This window comes from Heliangelus exortis, chromosome 1 (genome assembly GCF_036169615.1).
Source record: "Heliangelus exortis chromosome 1, bHelExo1.hap1, whole genome shotgun sequence".
NCBI lineage: Eukaryota > Metazoa > Chordata > Aves > Apodiformes > Trochilidae > Heliangelus > Heliangelus exortis.
Window position 1 is genome coordinate 85446122 of NC_092422.1, and position 18892 is coordinate 85465013.

The following is an 18892-nucleotide window of genomic DNA, read 5'->3' on the forward strand; positions in this document are numbered from 1 at the left end:
TTTATATACTTCTGTTTGTTTTTCTAAGACAAAAGTTTCGTTTTGGTGAAACAAAAAAAAAAATCACCAGTCAAAAGCTGCAAATCTACCTACCTAAGGTAGGGCCCAAAATCTGCTCTTGGGCAGGTAAGGGAAAATTATCTAGTTTTATCTTATTTTAACAAGTGTTTTACAGCTGCTTACAGTTAGGAGATGATGGCTTCTAGGATAGTTCTTTTGCTTCTTAAATCTGGATTTATGAATCTAACTTCAGTTATGCTACTGAAAAGCAATCGTGCTCAGGCAGTAATTTGCCTACCAAATACTATTTGCAGAGCTATAATAATTTGCTCCCTAATGAACCAGTATTTACACAAATGAAAAGAACATACTAATCTCCTTTCAAAGACTGTGAAAAAGGCTGCTAAACAAGTGGAGGGAAAGAAAAAAAGTGTTGGGCAAGAAAAATATAATTTCAAGTTTCTGTGAAAATATCATACACAGAAGTAAGACAAAAAACAATCACATAATAGAACCTGACATTTAAAAAAAAAAGGGGGGGGTGAAACCACAGAACCCAATCAAGTTTGTAAAGCCTAATTAGCAAAGACCCACCCAGAGATCAACAAAATGCACTCTTTTCATTTTGTAGTACAAAGAAGCTGCATATATTACTTGTATAAAAAGCCTCTAAAATTAATTTAATTAACTATGAAAGGCTGGATTTTGCCTTTGGGTATATATAAAAAGAGCAGCTGATTTTAAAAGATGCACTGTGATGCTTGAGAGAGTAGTGATAGAAGTATTAAAATCTTTAGGTTTCATTGCTTCTCTGGGTTCACAGAGAATTTTGTCGTTCAAAATTTAATTAGATTTGGCCACTGTCACAAAGCTTAGGTCAGCTTGTGAATTCAAATTCACAAAGGGACAATGGACCTTTGTATTTCTTGGAATCCAATTTGCAAGCTATGACTTTAGAGGGCTGCTTAAATTTCAGGAAGCACAAGAAGACTGGGAGCCCTGTTGCTGAAAGTAAGGAATCTGCAAGGAATGTGTTACAGTTACATGAAATGCAAAAAGCTAGAGATTATTGCAGTGATTTGGCCACAAAACACCGTGCCTTTACTATACACTGTTGATCTTCTAATTCTTTAACTGCAAGTAATTCTTCAGCTATGATAATACTTTTCCACAGTTGTATGAATGGAAGCAAAAAAGAAGTAAAAGATTTAAAACTAGTGAAACTAGGAGATTCAAAGGAGGAGCTACTTACTGTGGAATATCTCCTTTCCAATCTCCTGCTTGGCTACCACGGAGTCCTTGAACAGATTTCTCTATTCAGGAGCTCTCCTACAGGTATCCATATAGGGAGCCTGAGTCTGCAAACTCTGTCTGAATCCAGCCTGCAGACCCTTAGCATGCCATGGCAGCACCTCAGCCAGCAAAAGTTCTGGAACCAGCCCAGGCCCTCAGCCTTCCTGACAGCTCCCCTAGGATCTGTCTGCACAGATGCAGGCATCAACCAAAGTTGCAAGCACCCCATATCTGCAGCCTTGGATGGCTTGAATGACTCCAGGAGCAGAGGGGCATCTGCCACCTCTAGATAGCTGGATGCAAGCCACACTACTCTATAATTTCCCTCAACTTGTGTCCTAGTGCCTCTGTGTCACAATTCAAGGCCCTTTCTACACCCAACATCCATACATCCTCTGCAAGCCTGGGACACATCCCTGAATGCCAGCAAGTCCTGTCAGTGCTGTGTAGGGAGGAAAGCTGAGAGACTTGACTGCCACCAGCACTCACTGCCCTGGGCTAAAAGGTATCCACAGATGATGGTAAAAGGCTATGGGCAACTTCTAGCAACTCATGCAGTCAGACACTTGTGACTGAGGTAAAGACAGATTTTGCTTGGCAAGACCTGACTCTTTTTGCACCATTCTCTGTTTTCCTCACTCTAAAAGCCTCTTGGAAAACAAAATATTATTTGAATCAACATAGTAATACCAATATTCCCCCAGATGCTGGTCCCCAGATATCCTAAAAGAAAGTGGGGTCTGGCTTACCAAGCAAGTAGCCATGCTTGACTGGCTGCTGACAATCGATGGGGCCCAAATGTCAGCTTCAGCTTTGGCTTCCATGACTTCTGGCAGCACTGTCCATGGAAATCCAGCTAGGTTGCCCTGACAGCTGTTCATCCTGACTGACCACGTCAATTGTCTTTTGCCATTAAAGTTTCCCATCATGGCATGACCTCTTATTGCTACTGAGGAGACTCTGAAGGCTAAATAGAGTGAACTAGATTGGGTGATGCCAGGGGCATGCAAAACAGAACAGTGTGGATGTATCCACACTAGAAGTAACTGTGGACAGTCATCAAAGCAAATCACTTTGACAGCACTTTTTAATATCAATTGACTGGGAAAAATATTGGAAAATAAACAGCAGAACACCTCTTCTCTATTGCTGTTTTTATATCTGTCAATGTTTTCTTTAACCTTTGGTCAAAAGTCAACTATCTGACAAATATTTTGCCAGTCATTGTGCAATGAGTGTTTGTAAACATATAATGAAACTCGATGTTAATTTCCCCAGGACTAACACAGGGACTCTCCCTTCTGTGGGAGTGCAACACTGGTCTATATCAGGAAAAGAGAAAATCCTTTTTTTGGAGAAAGCATAGTACAAATATTGAGTATGCGTGGGCTTTTTCAACAGCTTTGCCATCACTGTCCTCTTTCAGATCATGAACAGACCGGTTAGATCTGCCTCCATAGCAACATTTGACTCTTAGAGCCTATTGCAAATTACTACTACAATGCCTTTTTCTATTCTGCCTGTTAGTTTCCCCATCAGCAAAGCTGGATTTAACCTCCCACATTTCTTCCAGTCAAGACAATAACTGTCACTGGTTTAGGAAGCCCACCCTGAGAAAATTTCAGCCTGATTGCAGATACTTCTAGGTCTCCCAAAAAGGACTTTCAGACACCTCATACAGCATACATCAGAGATGGTTATCAACAATGAAGCTTTTGAGAGGTTTTAACTAAGAGCACAGACCTGAACCAAGGCATCAGCTAACAGCACATGTCTACAGGGTACACGTAGATGTGTAGGCACATAGTAAATTGCTCAAGTTCTTCATTACCAGCATATTTATTTTTCTCCAAGAAACTCAGATATTGCACACCTGAACTCCACTGCAGCATGGATGGAAAACAATGAGGGAGATCACTACAACAGCATGCCTAGGCAGCATCTTACCTTGACATGGTGTATCAGGTGCTCAACTTCATTCACTTTATATGTCTCTATTCCTAACTCTTTAGACAACCGCAGGACACGATTTTGTGTTGGCCCCACGTAAGCTCCTCCAAGGTCCACATATTTAACTTGCTTATTCTAGTTTGTAACAAAACACACAAAACGGGAGGAAAAAATTAAAAAAGGTAAGCCCTTTGTCAATAGCACACAAGTTAAAAGAGCAGTCCAGAGAAACTCTTTAAGCAAAACACTCCCTGAGTATTTTGGCCAAGATTCCTCTCCCTGTGGAAAACTTCAGTTCTTTGGTGGAGTTTTGGTATGGTGATAACTGAGACTGTCAGCTAAGGAGCTCATAACCAGTTAGCTGGCCTGTTGTTACCTTACAGCCTTAACAAACACACGAGAGGGCAGAGCCTGACAGGCAGAGGGAGAAGGACAGAGCCAGGAAGGAACATCTGTGTGATTCTTGGTCAGTCAGGCATCTCACCAACAACCAGTTCAAAACAGACTGTATCAGGAAGCAGCACAGGTAAGCTTTTCTAGTGAGCAGAGTGGAAGGGGGTCTCCCTGTCCTGGTAGGGCAGAAGGTAAAGAAGTGAAAGGAGACATGCTGGTTCTAGTTCCCAGCCACCCTTGTCTTTCCTCTACCCAACATCACTGTTATGGTTCAGCTCAAGGCTCCTCATGGCATGGTTGGCCTTACATTATTTTTTTTCATAGAGATTTCTCCCATATCTCTCCTCAGAAAATTATTATGAAATGCAGATAATCATGTTCTACTTCCCATAGGAAAGGATTGATAACTCCAGAGCCTGCAAATCACATAGAACTCTTCTGTCTTCTCCATCACACCAGTCTTATCCTACTCTTGCTAGGACAATATCGGGAAATTTCCCACCTGCTAGTACTCTAGCAATTTTCCCTCAAGTAGGTACTCTAGCAAGAAAGATAAATAAATACATTTATGTATACTATTCATATTGCATATGTATACTATACACATATATATACACATATACATGTACCATATATGTGTATAATTATACATATGTGTTGTATAAACTATATGTACATATAATTAGTATAAATGGGTTTGGAGATAATTACCCTTACGGTGAAAGTTCTTCCACCAACCCTGTCATTAGCTTCCAGCAACACCACGTTCAAGCCTGACTCAGTCAGCAGTTTGGCTGCTGAGAGACCTAAAAGACAAAAAGAAAACCAGTTGAAGCAGACTTCTGATCATGCACACAGGATTTTCACACCTGTTCTCAAAAACCAGAACACCATCTTCTATAACCCAAAAAAAAAAAAAAAAAAAAAAAAAAAAAAAAAAAAAGAAAAAAGGGAAGAACTTTTATTAGGACTGTCCTAAATTTCAAAAGTTTTCCTGAAGCTTGTCACAAGTGTTTGCATTCCAGATCTGAGTATTATAAAGTATATTAGCCAAGGACCCACCCAGTCAGGTCACAGGTTTCTTCTACTGAAGAGCAAGTGGGCTCACTGGGGAAGAGACAGAATCTTGTGTCTTTGTGTGAGGCAACAAAAATAAAAATATGGGTAAATGTACACAAAAACACTGTTTCATTCTTCATCCATTTTCTTCACACACTTATTTCAAACTTGCAATTCTTAAAGCTGAAACACCAAAAGAAGGAACAATGGGAATACAGGAGGGAACATCTCATTTCAGTTCTGATGCCATAAATCCTCATAATTGCAGAAGAAAATATTAGCATCAAGCAAGCGTCCCAAGCCACTGTGGGAAAAAAAGGGAACCTGGAAGGCTGCATAACACAGAGGGAATGCAGCCTGCGACTGCTCAGCTGCTTAAGATTATGTCTGCCTTTTACTTCATCACACAAACTGAGATTTATAAGAACTGAGGTCCTTACTTCGGCCACATGTGAGTGGGATGACACGAGTTATATTCCAGAGGGTTGTGTCACCCTCTTGAACCAATAGGATGCGTTGAATTAAGTTGAGCTATAAGCCACACACACTCACACATCATAATTTATCTATCCTTTCTGGCTCTCTGCCTTGTTAATCAGTTTTCTCTCTGTGTCCTAGTACACATAGTTTTTGAGAAGGAGTCATCCAAGCAGATTGTTCCAAGCAGAAGGCTGCCACAGAAGAAACAGCAAAAGCTCTAGCTTTTGGAAAAACAGAAGCTAAACCAAAGCTAGGATGGCCTGACTGAACAATAATGAAGAAAATATAACAGCCCTGGACAGAGAAAGAATATAAATAAGAGATATTAAATGTACTACAGAATAACCTGGTGGCTCAGGAGCAGGCGAACCCGGTTCTGCTCCCAGCACTGCAGTGAACCTGCTGCACTGTGCTGGGTAAATCACTTAAGCTCTTTGTTTCCCCATCTGTAAAAAGGTGACAATGGTGTAGACCCACCTATCTAAAATATTTGTAATTTTCTAAAGAAAAGCAGCATATGTTTCTATTTAAAGACAGTAGTGTCCTGCTTTTATTTCTACTTTCATGGGCTTATTTATCTTGGGTTTTCACATAAATGCTAGTGAGAAAACCAGTAATGACACTGATAAAGGTCTTTCTGTACTTCCTGATTGAGGAAATTATATTGCAAAAACATCTGTCTGGATCAGTGGTCTGGACTACACTCACAAATATTTCAGGATTCCAAGGCAGAACAAAATAGAGAAAATAGTCATGATATGTAAACACAGACCACCCCTTCAAACAACTTGCAAAAAGAGATTGTCTCCTGATGAAGAAATAGGCAACAAAATTCCTAAATAAAATAAATGTAACTTCCCAATTACAGAGGGAAAAAAAAACCAAACCCAAATATTTCATCAGTTGGGATAGGATTGATATAGCAGTTCTTAAAAATTTACAGAATGAACTCATCATCTGAAGGCTGTTGTCACTGCAGGTTTCTGTTGGCTTATAATGCTAATACTGACTAATCAATTAATCAATTCACAATATTCAATTACCAATACCAATTAAGGAATACAAGATCTGTGTATCTAATGAACATGCACTTTAGTACAGCTGGGAAAAAGGCAGTTAATTTCCAAGAGCTGACTAGACAGAGAAGCTCATGAAAGGCTCATGCAGCTCTTTAGACCTAACCAAAACACAGAGTTCATTGTGGTCAGCCGAGACACCACCTCCTTGTTTCCTTATGAACCTTTTATCTCCTATATTGCACCTACCAACTGCCTGTTCCCTATTATTTATTCTGGGACAGATGCCACCTTTTCCCCCCCCCCCCCCCATACATTCACAGATCTACCTGTTAGAAATGGGTAACACTTTTTCCTGATGCAAACACAGAAAATCAAACCAATGTTGAGGGGAGGATTGAGCTCATTAATAACATGCTGCTCCATGCTCCTTCAGCAGATGAGATATTTGTAGATGCAGGGATGTATCCTTTGGGCTTCACTCTACAGTAAAAGGTGTGGCCTATAGGGTTGTCAAACTAAGCACCACCTGATCACTTAATCCTTTTTAAGGGCTGGTGATCCAATCCCCTCTCTCACCTACATGACAACTCTCTTCTTGTTCAAAGTTTGCTGGAGAAATTAGACAGATCATTGCTGACAAAGGCGGGGAACACATCCAACCTCTACCTCCTCCTCTCCCTCATTACAAAAGTGAAAGAGGAGAGAAAGGTGAAAGAAGTGAAGGCAAAGGCTCAGAAGGGTCAGATGGCATGGCAAAGGTCTCACAGCATGGACACTACAGAATAAGGCAAGACATCACAAATACCACATTACACTGCAATATTGACAAGTGGGAATGTTGCTGGTTTTAGTATCTCCATGTCTGGAATCACAGAAGTCCAGTATCACCAGTATCACCCCATACTTGTACACTGGAACTGTACACAAGACCCCAGATGGGCTCTTGGACTGCTCCTATAATAAAACCAAGAGGCCTGGATGCTGCAGAGGGAGATGTCCGAGCCAAAGTGATACAAGGACAGATAAGGCACCAGAAACAGCAACAAAACCATCTTAAAATGGAAATGAATACTAGCACGTGAATATTGGGGCATGAGGTTTGTTCTTCAGAAGCAAAGAACTGTTGCAAGAAACTCCTACAAACCATAACCTCTTTTCTGGGCAAGAGTCAGAGTGGGTTCTCTGTGCTTAAAACACCAAATGTCACCAAGAGAGCATGCACAAAGTCTGTGAAACAAAGCCTGAGAAAATCTATCACATGTGATGGAAGATATCTTGAGAAGTTTAACCCTTTACAAGTTTCACAGTTCAGCACTGCCTCTGGTTTCTCACATTCATGCGTATCACTAGCAAAGAGCAGATCTTTAAAACTGTCCCCCTTCCTCACAAGTGAGGCAAACAGCTGCATTAAAATGTAAAATTCACCCAAAAACGTGACTGCTGATGCTATTGTTCTGATCTTGTACACAGTGTTTCATCACCTAGTGGTACCTTCTCCTCCTTTCAAGCACTATGTAAACAGAATCAGCCCCAAATTGCAATATGCCACTTGTGCCACCACTTCATGCAGGACAATAACTGGGTCCAGTTTCCACTGCAGGTCAGCTTTCTTCAAAGGGCAACAGGGAGACATATATAAATATACGGTAGAAAACGCCCGGTTAAGCAGCACTTCTGCTCAGAGAACTGATAGACAGATAATTAATGCAAACAACAAAGAAGGAAAGATGACAGGTCTTATTTGAAGCCCTAGGCTGAAAATACCATTGTGCTTAGAGGATGTTTAAACAGGCATGCCTTCATCCGTTACCATAGCAACCTGGTACCCAACTGCAGCCACTCAAAGATACCAGCAAGAGATTGCCTCCCCCAGAATTTCATAATGCAAGTTCAAGCCATGAAAATGATTTCTCCACCATGCAGCACTCTGCATGCATAAGGGTCTCATTCAAATGTAATAATCACAATAAAAATTATTTCATCTTCAGTTCCAACTTTTTTTCCTGTTTGAGATCTCTGTACCTGCTAAACATTTTCAGCTGCACCCTTTGAATAAACAGCTTCATTATAACCTCACTTCCCTTCCTGACATTAAGTTTTCTTATGGTAAAAAAACAGCTGATTTATTTTTTTTTAAGAGAAAATCCTAAATTTCTTTGCTAAGGCAGAATCCAAACTTGCATCTGGATTGACAAAAAAACATTTTTTTAAAAATTTAAAAAAAAAATAATTTTCTTTTTTAAATGATTGAAAGTTTGTAACACCAGTCTGATTCTGCCTGGAATCTGCAAATTTACTGCAATAACCTTTTAACTCTAGCATTCTCACAAAAATTTCACTAGAAGTTGTATCTCTAATAACTTCCCTAAATGATCTCTGAGTCTTCTTCCATTCTGTTATTTTTTTTCATAGCATACCTTTGTCATACACTGGACAGTTAGACAACAAATACACAAACAAATACTCAGCAGGCAAGCCCATCAGCAAGATTTTATTTCTCCCTTAGGCTAAACCCAGTTCTCTTGCAGTGCACAAGGGGCAGGGCAGGTAAATTGGAGAGGGACAGATTATAAAGCTGTAAAGAAAGTTTCTTTCTGAAGGGATCCCAACATTTCTTGATGTACCTTCTCTGTATTATGGCTACTTTATTAATATATTACACCATGTTTATTACCTCCCTTCTGAGAAAAAAAATCTTTTATTCTCTCATATGTGATTATTAAAATAATCTACAAATTCTAAATTTAAATTAGTGTAGGGAGCAAAGAAAATCCCTCAATGGCAATTGAATTAATTCAATAGTTTCTAAGAGGGCTGTCAAAAATTTTTTTACTTTATAACCTTAAACCTGTCTCTCCTACTAAAACTGTAAATTTACCAGAAAGAAAGGCTGCTATCCTACTTGTGCTGTACTTACTTGCAGATCTTACTGCAAAACTCCCTTCTCACACCTGGATTTCCTCAGTTTCAACAAATTTGCTGATACTCCTCTCTCCTCCTCTTTAATTTATCTTCACACCAAAGTTCACAGAGTACTGCCCAGGGGAGTTTTAACATTTGTAGCAGATTACAGACACTTGTGACTTGCATAGAAGCATCAGCTGTACATGTAGATTAGAAACATCCAACACTTAAAAGAGGCTTAACACTTAAACACTTAAATTCCTCCACAATTTAGACACATATGTGTGAACAAGCTCTGCAAGGGCTCGGGTAACTGCTGACAGCTTTCCCCCTTGAAATCATGTGTTTGAGCAGAGGCCAACACCAGGTTTTCCCCCTGTGTTCACAGGCACAGGAGCTGCACGCCAAGTCACCCTCCCGGCAGCCACCGGAGAGCTGGAACCTGTCTGCAGAAGTGGCTGCTGTAACAAACCTTGTAAACAGAGCCAAAACTAATGAGTTTCTTGAGGACTTTTTCCTTGCTCTCAGGCTGTTCAGCCAGTTCTGTATCACTGTCTGAAGATGTCAGGTACCAGATGCTCCTTTAACCAGAGCCAGAGGGCAGAGCAGCCCAGAGAGTCTGAGCTTGCCCACGCCTGACGAGCTCCAGAGCAGCAAACAAACACAGCACAAAGCCTGGCATGAGGATCTGTCACAAAATGCACCTTGGAAACAGCATAATTTTAGCCTGCAGACCAAGCCCAGGGGTGAATGGAAAACTTGTGGGATGTAAATGTCTTGTTTCACAAGACTGACAGCAAGAAAAGGAAACACACCATGATGTATTATATACAAACAAAGAAGAGTTGAGTTCAGGGTCACTAAGGTAAAGAGACTCAAGCATTTATTAACATGAGGATTCAAAAATATTAGTCCTGACTACCTCTGTCCATGGACATTTAACAACTTGAAGCTGTTATTTTTAGAAATCTCAAGATTTATATTCTTGATCTTGTCTCTAAGTCTCATTCTGACCAGATGAAACTGATGAGCCTCACAAAACTCATGAAACCTGAAACAGCTGAAACATTACGAAAAAACATCACATCTGCCAAACCTACAAAAAGTTATAAAACTGGCACTTATGTGAGATCACAATGGGAGCACATCTTCCCTGTTTACTAGTTGTCTGCATACAGTAACTCTTGCTTAACCATGTCCAATTCTCCATTTCTCAAAAATACATACAAAATGCACATGGTAAATTAATGAATCTGACCAAAACTGCTGCACTGTACCCAATGAAACAAAATCCACTTGCCTTACCAGCACAGAACATTTGAGGAGAACCCTTTTGTTAATGGTCAAGAAAACTGCTGCACTTGACTTAGTGTAATAGGAAGAAACACGAAGGAATATGCCCCAAGCAATTGAGATAAATTTGAGAGGATGCAGAAAAACACTCCTTTGACCTGTAATAGCCTCTGGGTAAGTTCCTAGCATGTAAAAATTAGATCAGTTAATGAAAGAATCTTATTTGTGTTGCTTAGAGCTAGTTAGTCTAAAGGTCAAATAAAAAACCTCCTTGTTTATAGTTAGGGTTCTCTGACCTCCTTTCAAGAGATGTCCAAAAAATATCCTGTAAATTCAGTGCCATTAGTAGGATACAGTTTGCACTACAGATGCAATACTGAAGTGATGGAGGGCAGAAGCAGAGAAAAGGCATGAACTTATCTGCAGCTAAGCAGCCATTTTGCCCCAGTGGGCTTTCTCCTTCAAATCTTCCACAGTTTCTTTATTGCATTACTGTGTTAGAAACTGCAATTTGATAGCATTGTTTTCATTTGTGTTGACTGCTCTAATGAACACAATCCAATTACTGCTCTGCCACCGAGAGACTGAGCCCAGCACTGGTCACCTTTACTTGTGTCACTCATCATTAGCCAGCCAAAACTGGTTTAATTGAAATAATGGCTTGAGACAACAATGCCTAGAAGGCATGATAGATAAGGACTGTCAGCAAAATGAAAACTAAAACAAAGGAGTAAAGCAAACACTGGCCCTTGGTCTAGGTGAATTAAGGTGACACAGGTATTTTTTTAACTACCCTCACATTATGAAGAGGTTGAGTGATTTTGCTCCTGTGAAGAATACTGTCCCTTTATAAAGTCAAGGGACATATTTAGAATTGTAACAAGAGCACTACAACAGAGATAGCTAGAAGAATACTGCCTGAAACTCAGTTCTCATCAGGCTGTGCTATCAAAAAATGGTGAGCACGAACAGTAGTCAGTTTTCCTCCTTCATTGCTTTCTTAGTCCTCTAAAGACAGGGTACGCAGCATCCAGATTGCTCTAAATGTTATCTTGGGGCCAACAGTTTTCAAAATAAAAGGGCTACAAGGACAATGAGGTACTGCAACCTGAGGATCCCTTTTATTAACTTAGTTCTTCATCAACAGCCATGTGCTTTTAGGGTGAAGGTAACCTTTTAACTCCTCTAATCTGGGCCATGTTTACAAAGGTACTTCAGACACCTGATTCAATCTTATGGAAGAAAGATACAAAAATTATCGTTTAGAACCTAAAAACGTGGTAGAGCTGGGGCTCTGTAATTTTGCAGTCCTGGGTATTCTGAATGATTCACCACCACATGCTGAACAGTATCACTGAAAGGTATCAAAGCAACTCTTCTTTGACCCCAGTATTTTGATCATGGAGGGAGATATTCTCTCTCCTTAAGCTGTACCACTGTGCAGTAATGGATGCCATTAAAATGAATACTACTCACCTGCAACATTAGAGAATTTAAAAAGTAATAAAGGAATAAAATTACAGTTTCAGAAATCCCAGGGGGGAAAAAGAGACATTACCAATCTGCTTAAAATCTACATTTACTTAAAATATTTGTACAATGCACAAAACATTCCTGCCTAGGATACAGCACTCTACGAGCAAATGTAATTTATTTCTGTTAGCATTTCATTGTCTAGTCAAAGTAATGAGTTTTTCTGCCTGAGAGCTGGTTCTGTAACCTCATCACTGAGGTCAGCAGGAGTGTCTCCATGAGTTTATGCTACTTTATGTGAGCATAAATTCTAGTCTCAACTTTCTGTGATCTCTTCTTCCTGCCAGTGCTCCTAGATGATTCACCCACGGTGAAAAGAACAGTATATATTTATAAAAAAAACATTAAGAACATCTAGCCTATACTTGTCCCAGGCATCACACCTTGTTAGGAGATGTAGAGCCCTGCTAGTTATGAGTAAGATGAGCAAAGTGCTGCTGCCTTGAGCTCAAGCCCCACCAAAACCAACACAAGGACAGCTTGAGTGTTTGGTTGGAAACCCAACGCCTTCAGTGCGGTGGTGCCCAGGTTCAAGCACTGAAGCCACAGCTGTTCTGCCATTGCACGGGGCTTCCCTTTAGTTTCCACTGTATTTTTTTACATAGAGCATTTCCAATGAATCTTTAGATCAATGAAACCGAACACTCCAGCATTTCAAAGGATGAGTATTTCTAGTATCCATCAGTATTAACCCAGTATTGCGCCCATTTTATGGATCTGTCACATCTTACACATGGAGTGGTGAACCCATTCAATGCCAACGTCGCACTTCAAAAGGAAGAGTCAGAAGTCTAGGCTCCAGTCAGGTAAAAAAATTAAAACACATTTTGCATGTCCTCTGTTATGGTCCCAGGATACACCGATGAGTTAATTGTATTAATAGTAGTAGCAGCACTGCAGTATTTGCTCACACTTTCAGTTGCAGTTCAGTTGTTTGGCTTAGGCCATCCCTTTCTGCAAGTTTACCAACCTGGGCTGCCTCAAAACACAAGAGACAGAGGGAATAAAAAAAGGAGATAAAGAGAACTGAGGGACCAGGTAGCACTACAGCAAACATATCGCAGCACTGGAACAAACAAAGCTTAGCACAATGAACTAGCTGAGGCACTATACAAGTAGTTTACTAAAAGCATCTTTCCAGGCATTACTTTTATGAAGAGATATACAAGCAAATACAGCCAGATTTACTCTGAAGAAGAGTTCTGCCTTCCACACAGAGCAGTGTGGAGAAAAAAACCCAAACAAAACAAACTAAGCTACATTTGGAAAGCTTGCGAAATTATGCAGCAGTTGCCTCAAAAGAGAAATGCTTATCTGTTTTGTTAAGTCTTGCATGTTCTCAAGAAAATAATTCTTTTTTTTTAGTCCCTTGAGGAAAGTAAATGCTCAAAACACATGACTGAATAGAAGATGTGAACTTAAGTAAATAGACTATCATTACCATATATTGACATTGAAGAGTAACAAGTGATTACCCAGCCTCCCCAGTATCTAGTGACTCAGACATCCATCTAGAGAAGGTCACTTCTCATGACAGCTAGCAAAGCCACCAGCAGAGCTACCATTCCATGGATATGCATTTTGTTTCATGTTTTCTTATCTTCAGCTAATTATCTTCACCCAGTTGCACCTAATACCTGTGGGTTTATTGCAGTGTCACTTTCAAATATCTACCAAGCAGTGCCCTAGTGACTCTCTGGAAATTCCTATTATCATCACAGTAAACGTATACAAGTAGGTAAGTGCACATATACATGCACATGCAGGCTAGATTATACTAGCTTGTAGAGTTTACAAGTTATCTGTTTGAACAACTGAAAAATAAAGTTGAACCTCACCCCTTCCCAGTATCTTATATAATCATTTTACATGCTAGCCAGCTCTTTGCTGATATCCTAAAAAGAACACTTCATTTCTTGACATCATGAATTCATTTCTCCACATCTTGACAGGATAAACCATTCCCTAGCTGACATACCACAGGCTGAAAACATAGATGTCATCCAGAGAACCCCAAAAGGGAATCAGTGAACAAGCTGATTTTCAAGTGACTGTCTTCCCTCCTTGCTTAAGTGCAGGCAGGAGAAAGTTCACAAGCCAAACAGCACATACAAACATATGTGTTATGAAAGAAATAATGAAAACATATGTGTTATGAAAGAAATAATGCTACTCTCAGATTTGTATCATTCTGATTCAATGTGCAGGAAAACAAAGGTGAAGGAAGCATAGAAAAAAAGAGAAGCATCTAAGGTGTCAAATAAAATAATTGACACTTTTTCCTCATTTGTGTTCACTATTAAGAATAACTCCTTGATTTAGCCTCCAGTCAAGTTAGCCTCATAAAAATTAACTCATACCGGAACAACAGAAGAGTCTTGCTCCAATATTAAATGCATTCAATCAAAGATCTGTCACTCAAGCAATCAGGATGCAAGTTTATATGCCATCTATCCAGGTAATCATAATGCACAGTATGAACTTGGCTGTTTATTCAGCTGTTGCTGTGTGTAGTCAATCGCATAGACTGCATTCAATGTTTTACATATGAACTGTCCCATCAGGATAAAGACCAGATGGCTGGGAGGCAGGAGGCTACTAATGCATCTTTTCTCCCCACCCCACTCACTCTCAGCTGAGTTATAATGAAAACTGAAAAATGTGAAAAAGCTGAATATTACAAAGTAGTACTTGTAAGATGAACAGGTTTCAAACTAATTAAAATTTCATGGAATTCCATAACCACCTGGAATATCAAGAATCAAACACTGGTCACAACCATTCTTGTAGCTGCAATGTGCAAGAGGCTCCAATAAACAACAGCCAGACTCTTCAGTGTTAAACCAGTGTTTAAAAATAGCATATACATTTTCCATGTATACCAGTTACCAGAAGTAGTTCATAAGACCTCAAACTTTTTGGACTGGACTACCTTTTCTTCTAGGGTTTATCTGCATGTTTTGTTTCCACCCTGCCCCCACTTCTAAGCAAACACACTGTGACCCCCTACAAAAATCCTGATGCCCATCACTTCCTTAAACAATTTCCTGCTTTCCATTCATAGCTGTGAAAGCACCTGATGCCACTGACAGCCTTTCCCTCCTGACACTAAGTACCTGCACCTGAGCCCCTTGGGGCTGTGGGTGCAGGGGGACAGCAGTCCCACAAATCTGCAAGGTCTGTAAGGACATCTTTCTGGCAGTGGAGGCAGCATGAAGGAGGGCAGGGGAGAGAAGAAGAAATGGGACTGAAAAAAAAGACGGGTTAAATTCCCATGGGCAGCTTTGTCCCTGAAAATAATTCACTCTTCCTCCTTGGAAACTGGCTCTTTTCCATAAATAACAATATTACTGTTTCTTGACTAAGTCAATGCAACTTCTCCTTCTTACTAACTTACCCAGAATTCAGGATCTCCAAAACTGAGATATTGATGCCCATTCCTCTTTTTGTTCCCTTTCAGCACTCCAGCCCCAAATATGGGTCATAAGAAAAGTTTGTGAAGCAAAAACATTTTTAAGGGACTTCACACAGACATTACTTTTAAGCAAGCTTTCTGAACAGAAAACTGACAAGACAGAAAAGGTTGCATGGAAGAAAAATTCATGGATGGGCTATATAAAAGACATTCATGGTTTAAATACCAATGTACTGCAGTGCACTCTCATTGACCACTGAAATCAGAAAAAATGTCTTTAAACAAAGGTCATACACAATTACAAAATTATTAAACTTAAACACAGATCTGTGCCTAAGAAAATAAAACTACTCAATTAGATCGATGATCACATTTTAACAAGCCATCCCAGAAGGCAGCAAAAACCTTAATGTATGACATAACTTTACAAGAATGAAATAGGTTATCAGCCCAGAAGGAAAATCATGTCAACTTCAAAAATGGCTACAAAAAAATGAAAATATTGAAACTGTAACCAGATTAACACAATTTCCTCCAGAAACTGAAGCCCAGCTGCACAACAACTGATTTCAGAAACCTGAGAACTTTGTAAGGGAAACAAGACACGTTCCCTGTAAGGGAAACCTGAAGGAAGGTCTTCAATCCACCATGGCATTGCTCAGCACACTTCAATAGCCACAATAAACTTTACCATTGCATCAGTGCACTCAGTGAAGAAGCTGCTACAGAAGTGAGACTAAACACAAAAGCAAGCTGCTCCCCTTCTGGGAAGGGGCAGTGAGACAATGTGGCTTTTAACTTTAAGCAGCAGAACTGCTTAACTACTGTCAGCTGTACCACAGAGGAGAAAACTGTGCCAGTGGGAAGTGTGCCAAGATCACCCAGACTGATTACACACAGAACAGTAACTTCTGAAGAAGCAAAGCCTTCTCTGTTGACTAAATTATGCATAAGACCCGATTCGTTGTCATTAGTGGCTGTGTAAGATGTGTAAATACAGTGCAAATTCCCTGCTGGTTTATGATCCTACATATTATGATCCTTCCTGCTGGAAGTTTACCTCTGGGATGAGAGCTCAGGGCTGTGTGGGCCCGCACTGCTCAGGCACTTACACTCAGGCAGTACAAACATTCCGACTTAGCTGCTTCTGCCGGGTGTCCACTTTTGAATAACACCACCTCCACTCCCTCCCTAGCTGTCCTTCAGACCCTGCATACTCCTGAGATCACGTTAGACAGCCTGAACCCACCCAGGACTCAGCCAGAGCAGTGGGCTGCTCCTCACAGCCTCCGGGACTGCGGGTTTGGCCCAGACCCACAGCACGGTGGCAACTGGTATCTTGATACTTGCTGGAAACCTGACACTATGGTCCCTTGCTTCTGGAGGGTTGAGGCGAGGGGGGAGAGGGCAAAGCATGTTGAATCATGTGTCTTTCAAATTACTCCTGTCCTTGGTGGTGCCAAGGAGTAAAATAAGCAAATCAAAATTCACAAGTACGTAGCACATGATCTTTTGGCGGTCTCTTGATGCTACAAGAAAATCAAAGAAGAAAAGTAGACACAGAGATGACCTAAAGGATGCAGGTGAATGTCTGTGGTCAAGATGATCAAGTAAATTATTTTAAACTGTGTCTGCATGGAAGACGAGGACAAAATTGAAACACTTCATCTTTCCATGTTACTACTATCCCAAGACAGGAAATTAGCAGTGTTTACCTTAGCAAATAATGCAGAAGATCTGCAGCTGTATCCTGAATATCCAGTATCCATACTACATGGATGAAAGGAGCTTTATTTCAGACTCTCTCTCATATGGTCTTACAGGCTGAAGAGTCCCCATTAGGAGCTAGAGCTCAAAAGGACATGGAGCATGTCTTCCCATTTGGTCTCATGCAAAAAAGAATCCAATGCATATGTCCTGAACCTGCTCTGTAGCACACACTGTAGCCCTAAGCAGGGTCAATCAGGAGATGTGCTCAAGGTACACCCCTGTTTGAACCAATACAGTAATGCAGATTAATACCTACCTGTAGTGCAATTAGGTTCTAGTGGAGTGCAAGACTGAACCCTGACAAATCTAACAAACTAACAGTGCCACTGTGGCTGGTTTCCCAAGTAAGCAATGGACTGAACTTTCTTACAGAGAACTTTAACCTTCTCCTGTGCCTAATCTTGTTAATTAAAAAAATGCAATTCAGCAGTACAGGTAAGAAAATCCTGCAGACTTTCAGTTCACAACCCTAGCATTAACTGCTACATATAGACTTTGTTTCTCCACCAATTATTTCTGTAATAGCTTCCCAGGAAACCCTTGCATAAAGTTTTTCCATCATAACTTACCTTTTTTGCCCCTTCCACGTGGCTCTCACATTTTGCTGAACAGACTGAGTGAACTTTCCCTAATACCATAGTGGTTAAATAAGCTCATGGAAAAGCTTTCCATAGTGACACATTAGTTTTAAGCCTCGGGAGATGAGATGGCTCCTGCAGGTAGAATGGAAAGCTACTTATCAAAACAACTCTCAGACCAATTAGGACATATCAGTCAGTGACTTACAATACTGTCCCTGCTGCTTAGGCTACCCAACTATCTCACAACATGATGCATCTGCTTTCTGTCCCATTATTGTATATAATTAGCATTTTTGTGAAAAATACGGAAGCAGAATGGTAGGCTCTAAATAACTGCCGTATATTCCTTTGCAGTAGCTGTAAGAGTCATTTAATACAAAAGGAAGAACCACATGATGGTAGACAGAGAGACAGACAATTGAAAATGTGAATTAGAGCTTCTTCATGTCAGCTGATATGGAAATATTCTCAGGCAAAAGGAATCCAGAACATCCCAGACAGGGTGGTATCCCTCAGAGGTATCCTCATGGTATCCCCAGCCCACTCACAGATGGGTCCATTCCATTTCATTATGCAGAGCTATAGCTATTTTGTCCATGCCCACATTGTGGTTTTGTTTGAGGTTTTCCCTCTTTAAAGGGGCATCTAGTATAAGACTGCTATGTTTGTAATGTTCTCCAAAAAACAGTGTCTCACTTGGCAAACTATCTTTTCAAAGAAGGACTAATATATCGCTGTAAATTACTACCAGGGAGCAAAAAGAAAACATCAATAAGTAAGTAGGGGAAGTTTCTCTCTTGTATACTTCTCTTAAGTCCTACATTTATTTTGAAAAACAATTTTGCCATCTGCTTCAGTCTATTTTATAATAGATTAAACATCTTCAGATAACAGCCCCCAAAAGACCTGACCTGATTTTTGTTTTTTAAAGTAATTATACAGTGTATTAGATCCTGATACAAGTACAAAGTAAGACTTAAGAAGAAGAGTATAGAGCACAGTGGTATCTCTATTACACAAGAATGGGTATATAGTATTTTCATTAGAAATATTTTATCTTATACTAGGCTTTTGTTCTAAACTTACAGGAATCTGACAAGTTGCTTGTGAATAAGAAAACGGCATATTTCAAGTAACAGTCATTAGAAAATGGGGTTTTTCCCCACATTTCAGGTGGAAAAAATCATTCAACCTCATTTTAA

The 18892-nt window shown here is 40.1% G+C and overlaps 1 protein-coding gene across 2 annotated transcripts in view; it reads right to left on the bottom strand.

Annotated features, from left to right (window-relative positions):
• LOC139799423 (amine oxidase [flavin-containing] B-like) overlaps positions 1-18892 on the bottom strand; it is a 53201-nt gene that overhangs the window by 30099 nt on the left and 4210 nt on the right. Inside the window, exons 2-3 of one of the 2 annotated variants that reach the window (XM_071751453.1) lie at positions 4348-4442; positions 3241-3378 (exon numbers count right to left, since the gene is read on the bottom strand). The exons of the other annotated variant lie outside the window; for it this stretch is intronic. Coding sequence (XP_071607554.1) covers positions 3241-3378; positions 4348-4442 — 233 coding nt within the window. The remainder of the gene's footprint in view (positions 1-3240; positions 3379-4347; positions 4443-18892) is intronic. 2 annotated transcript variants of the gene reach the window in all.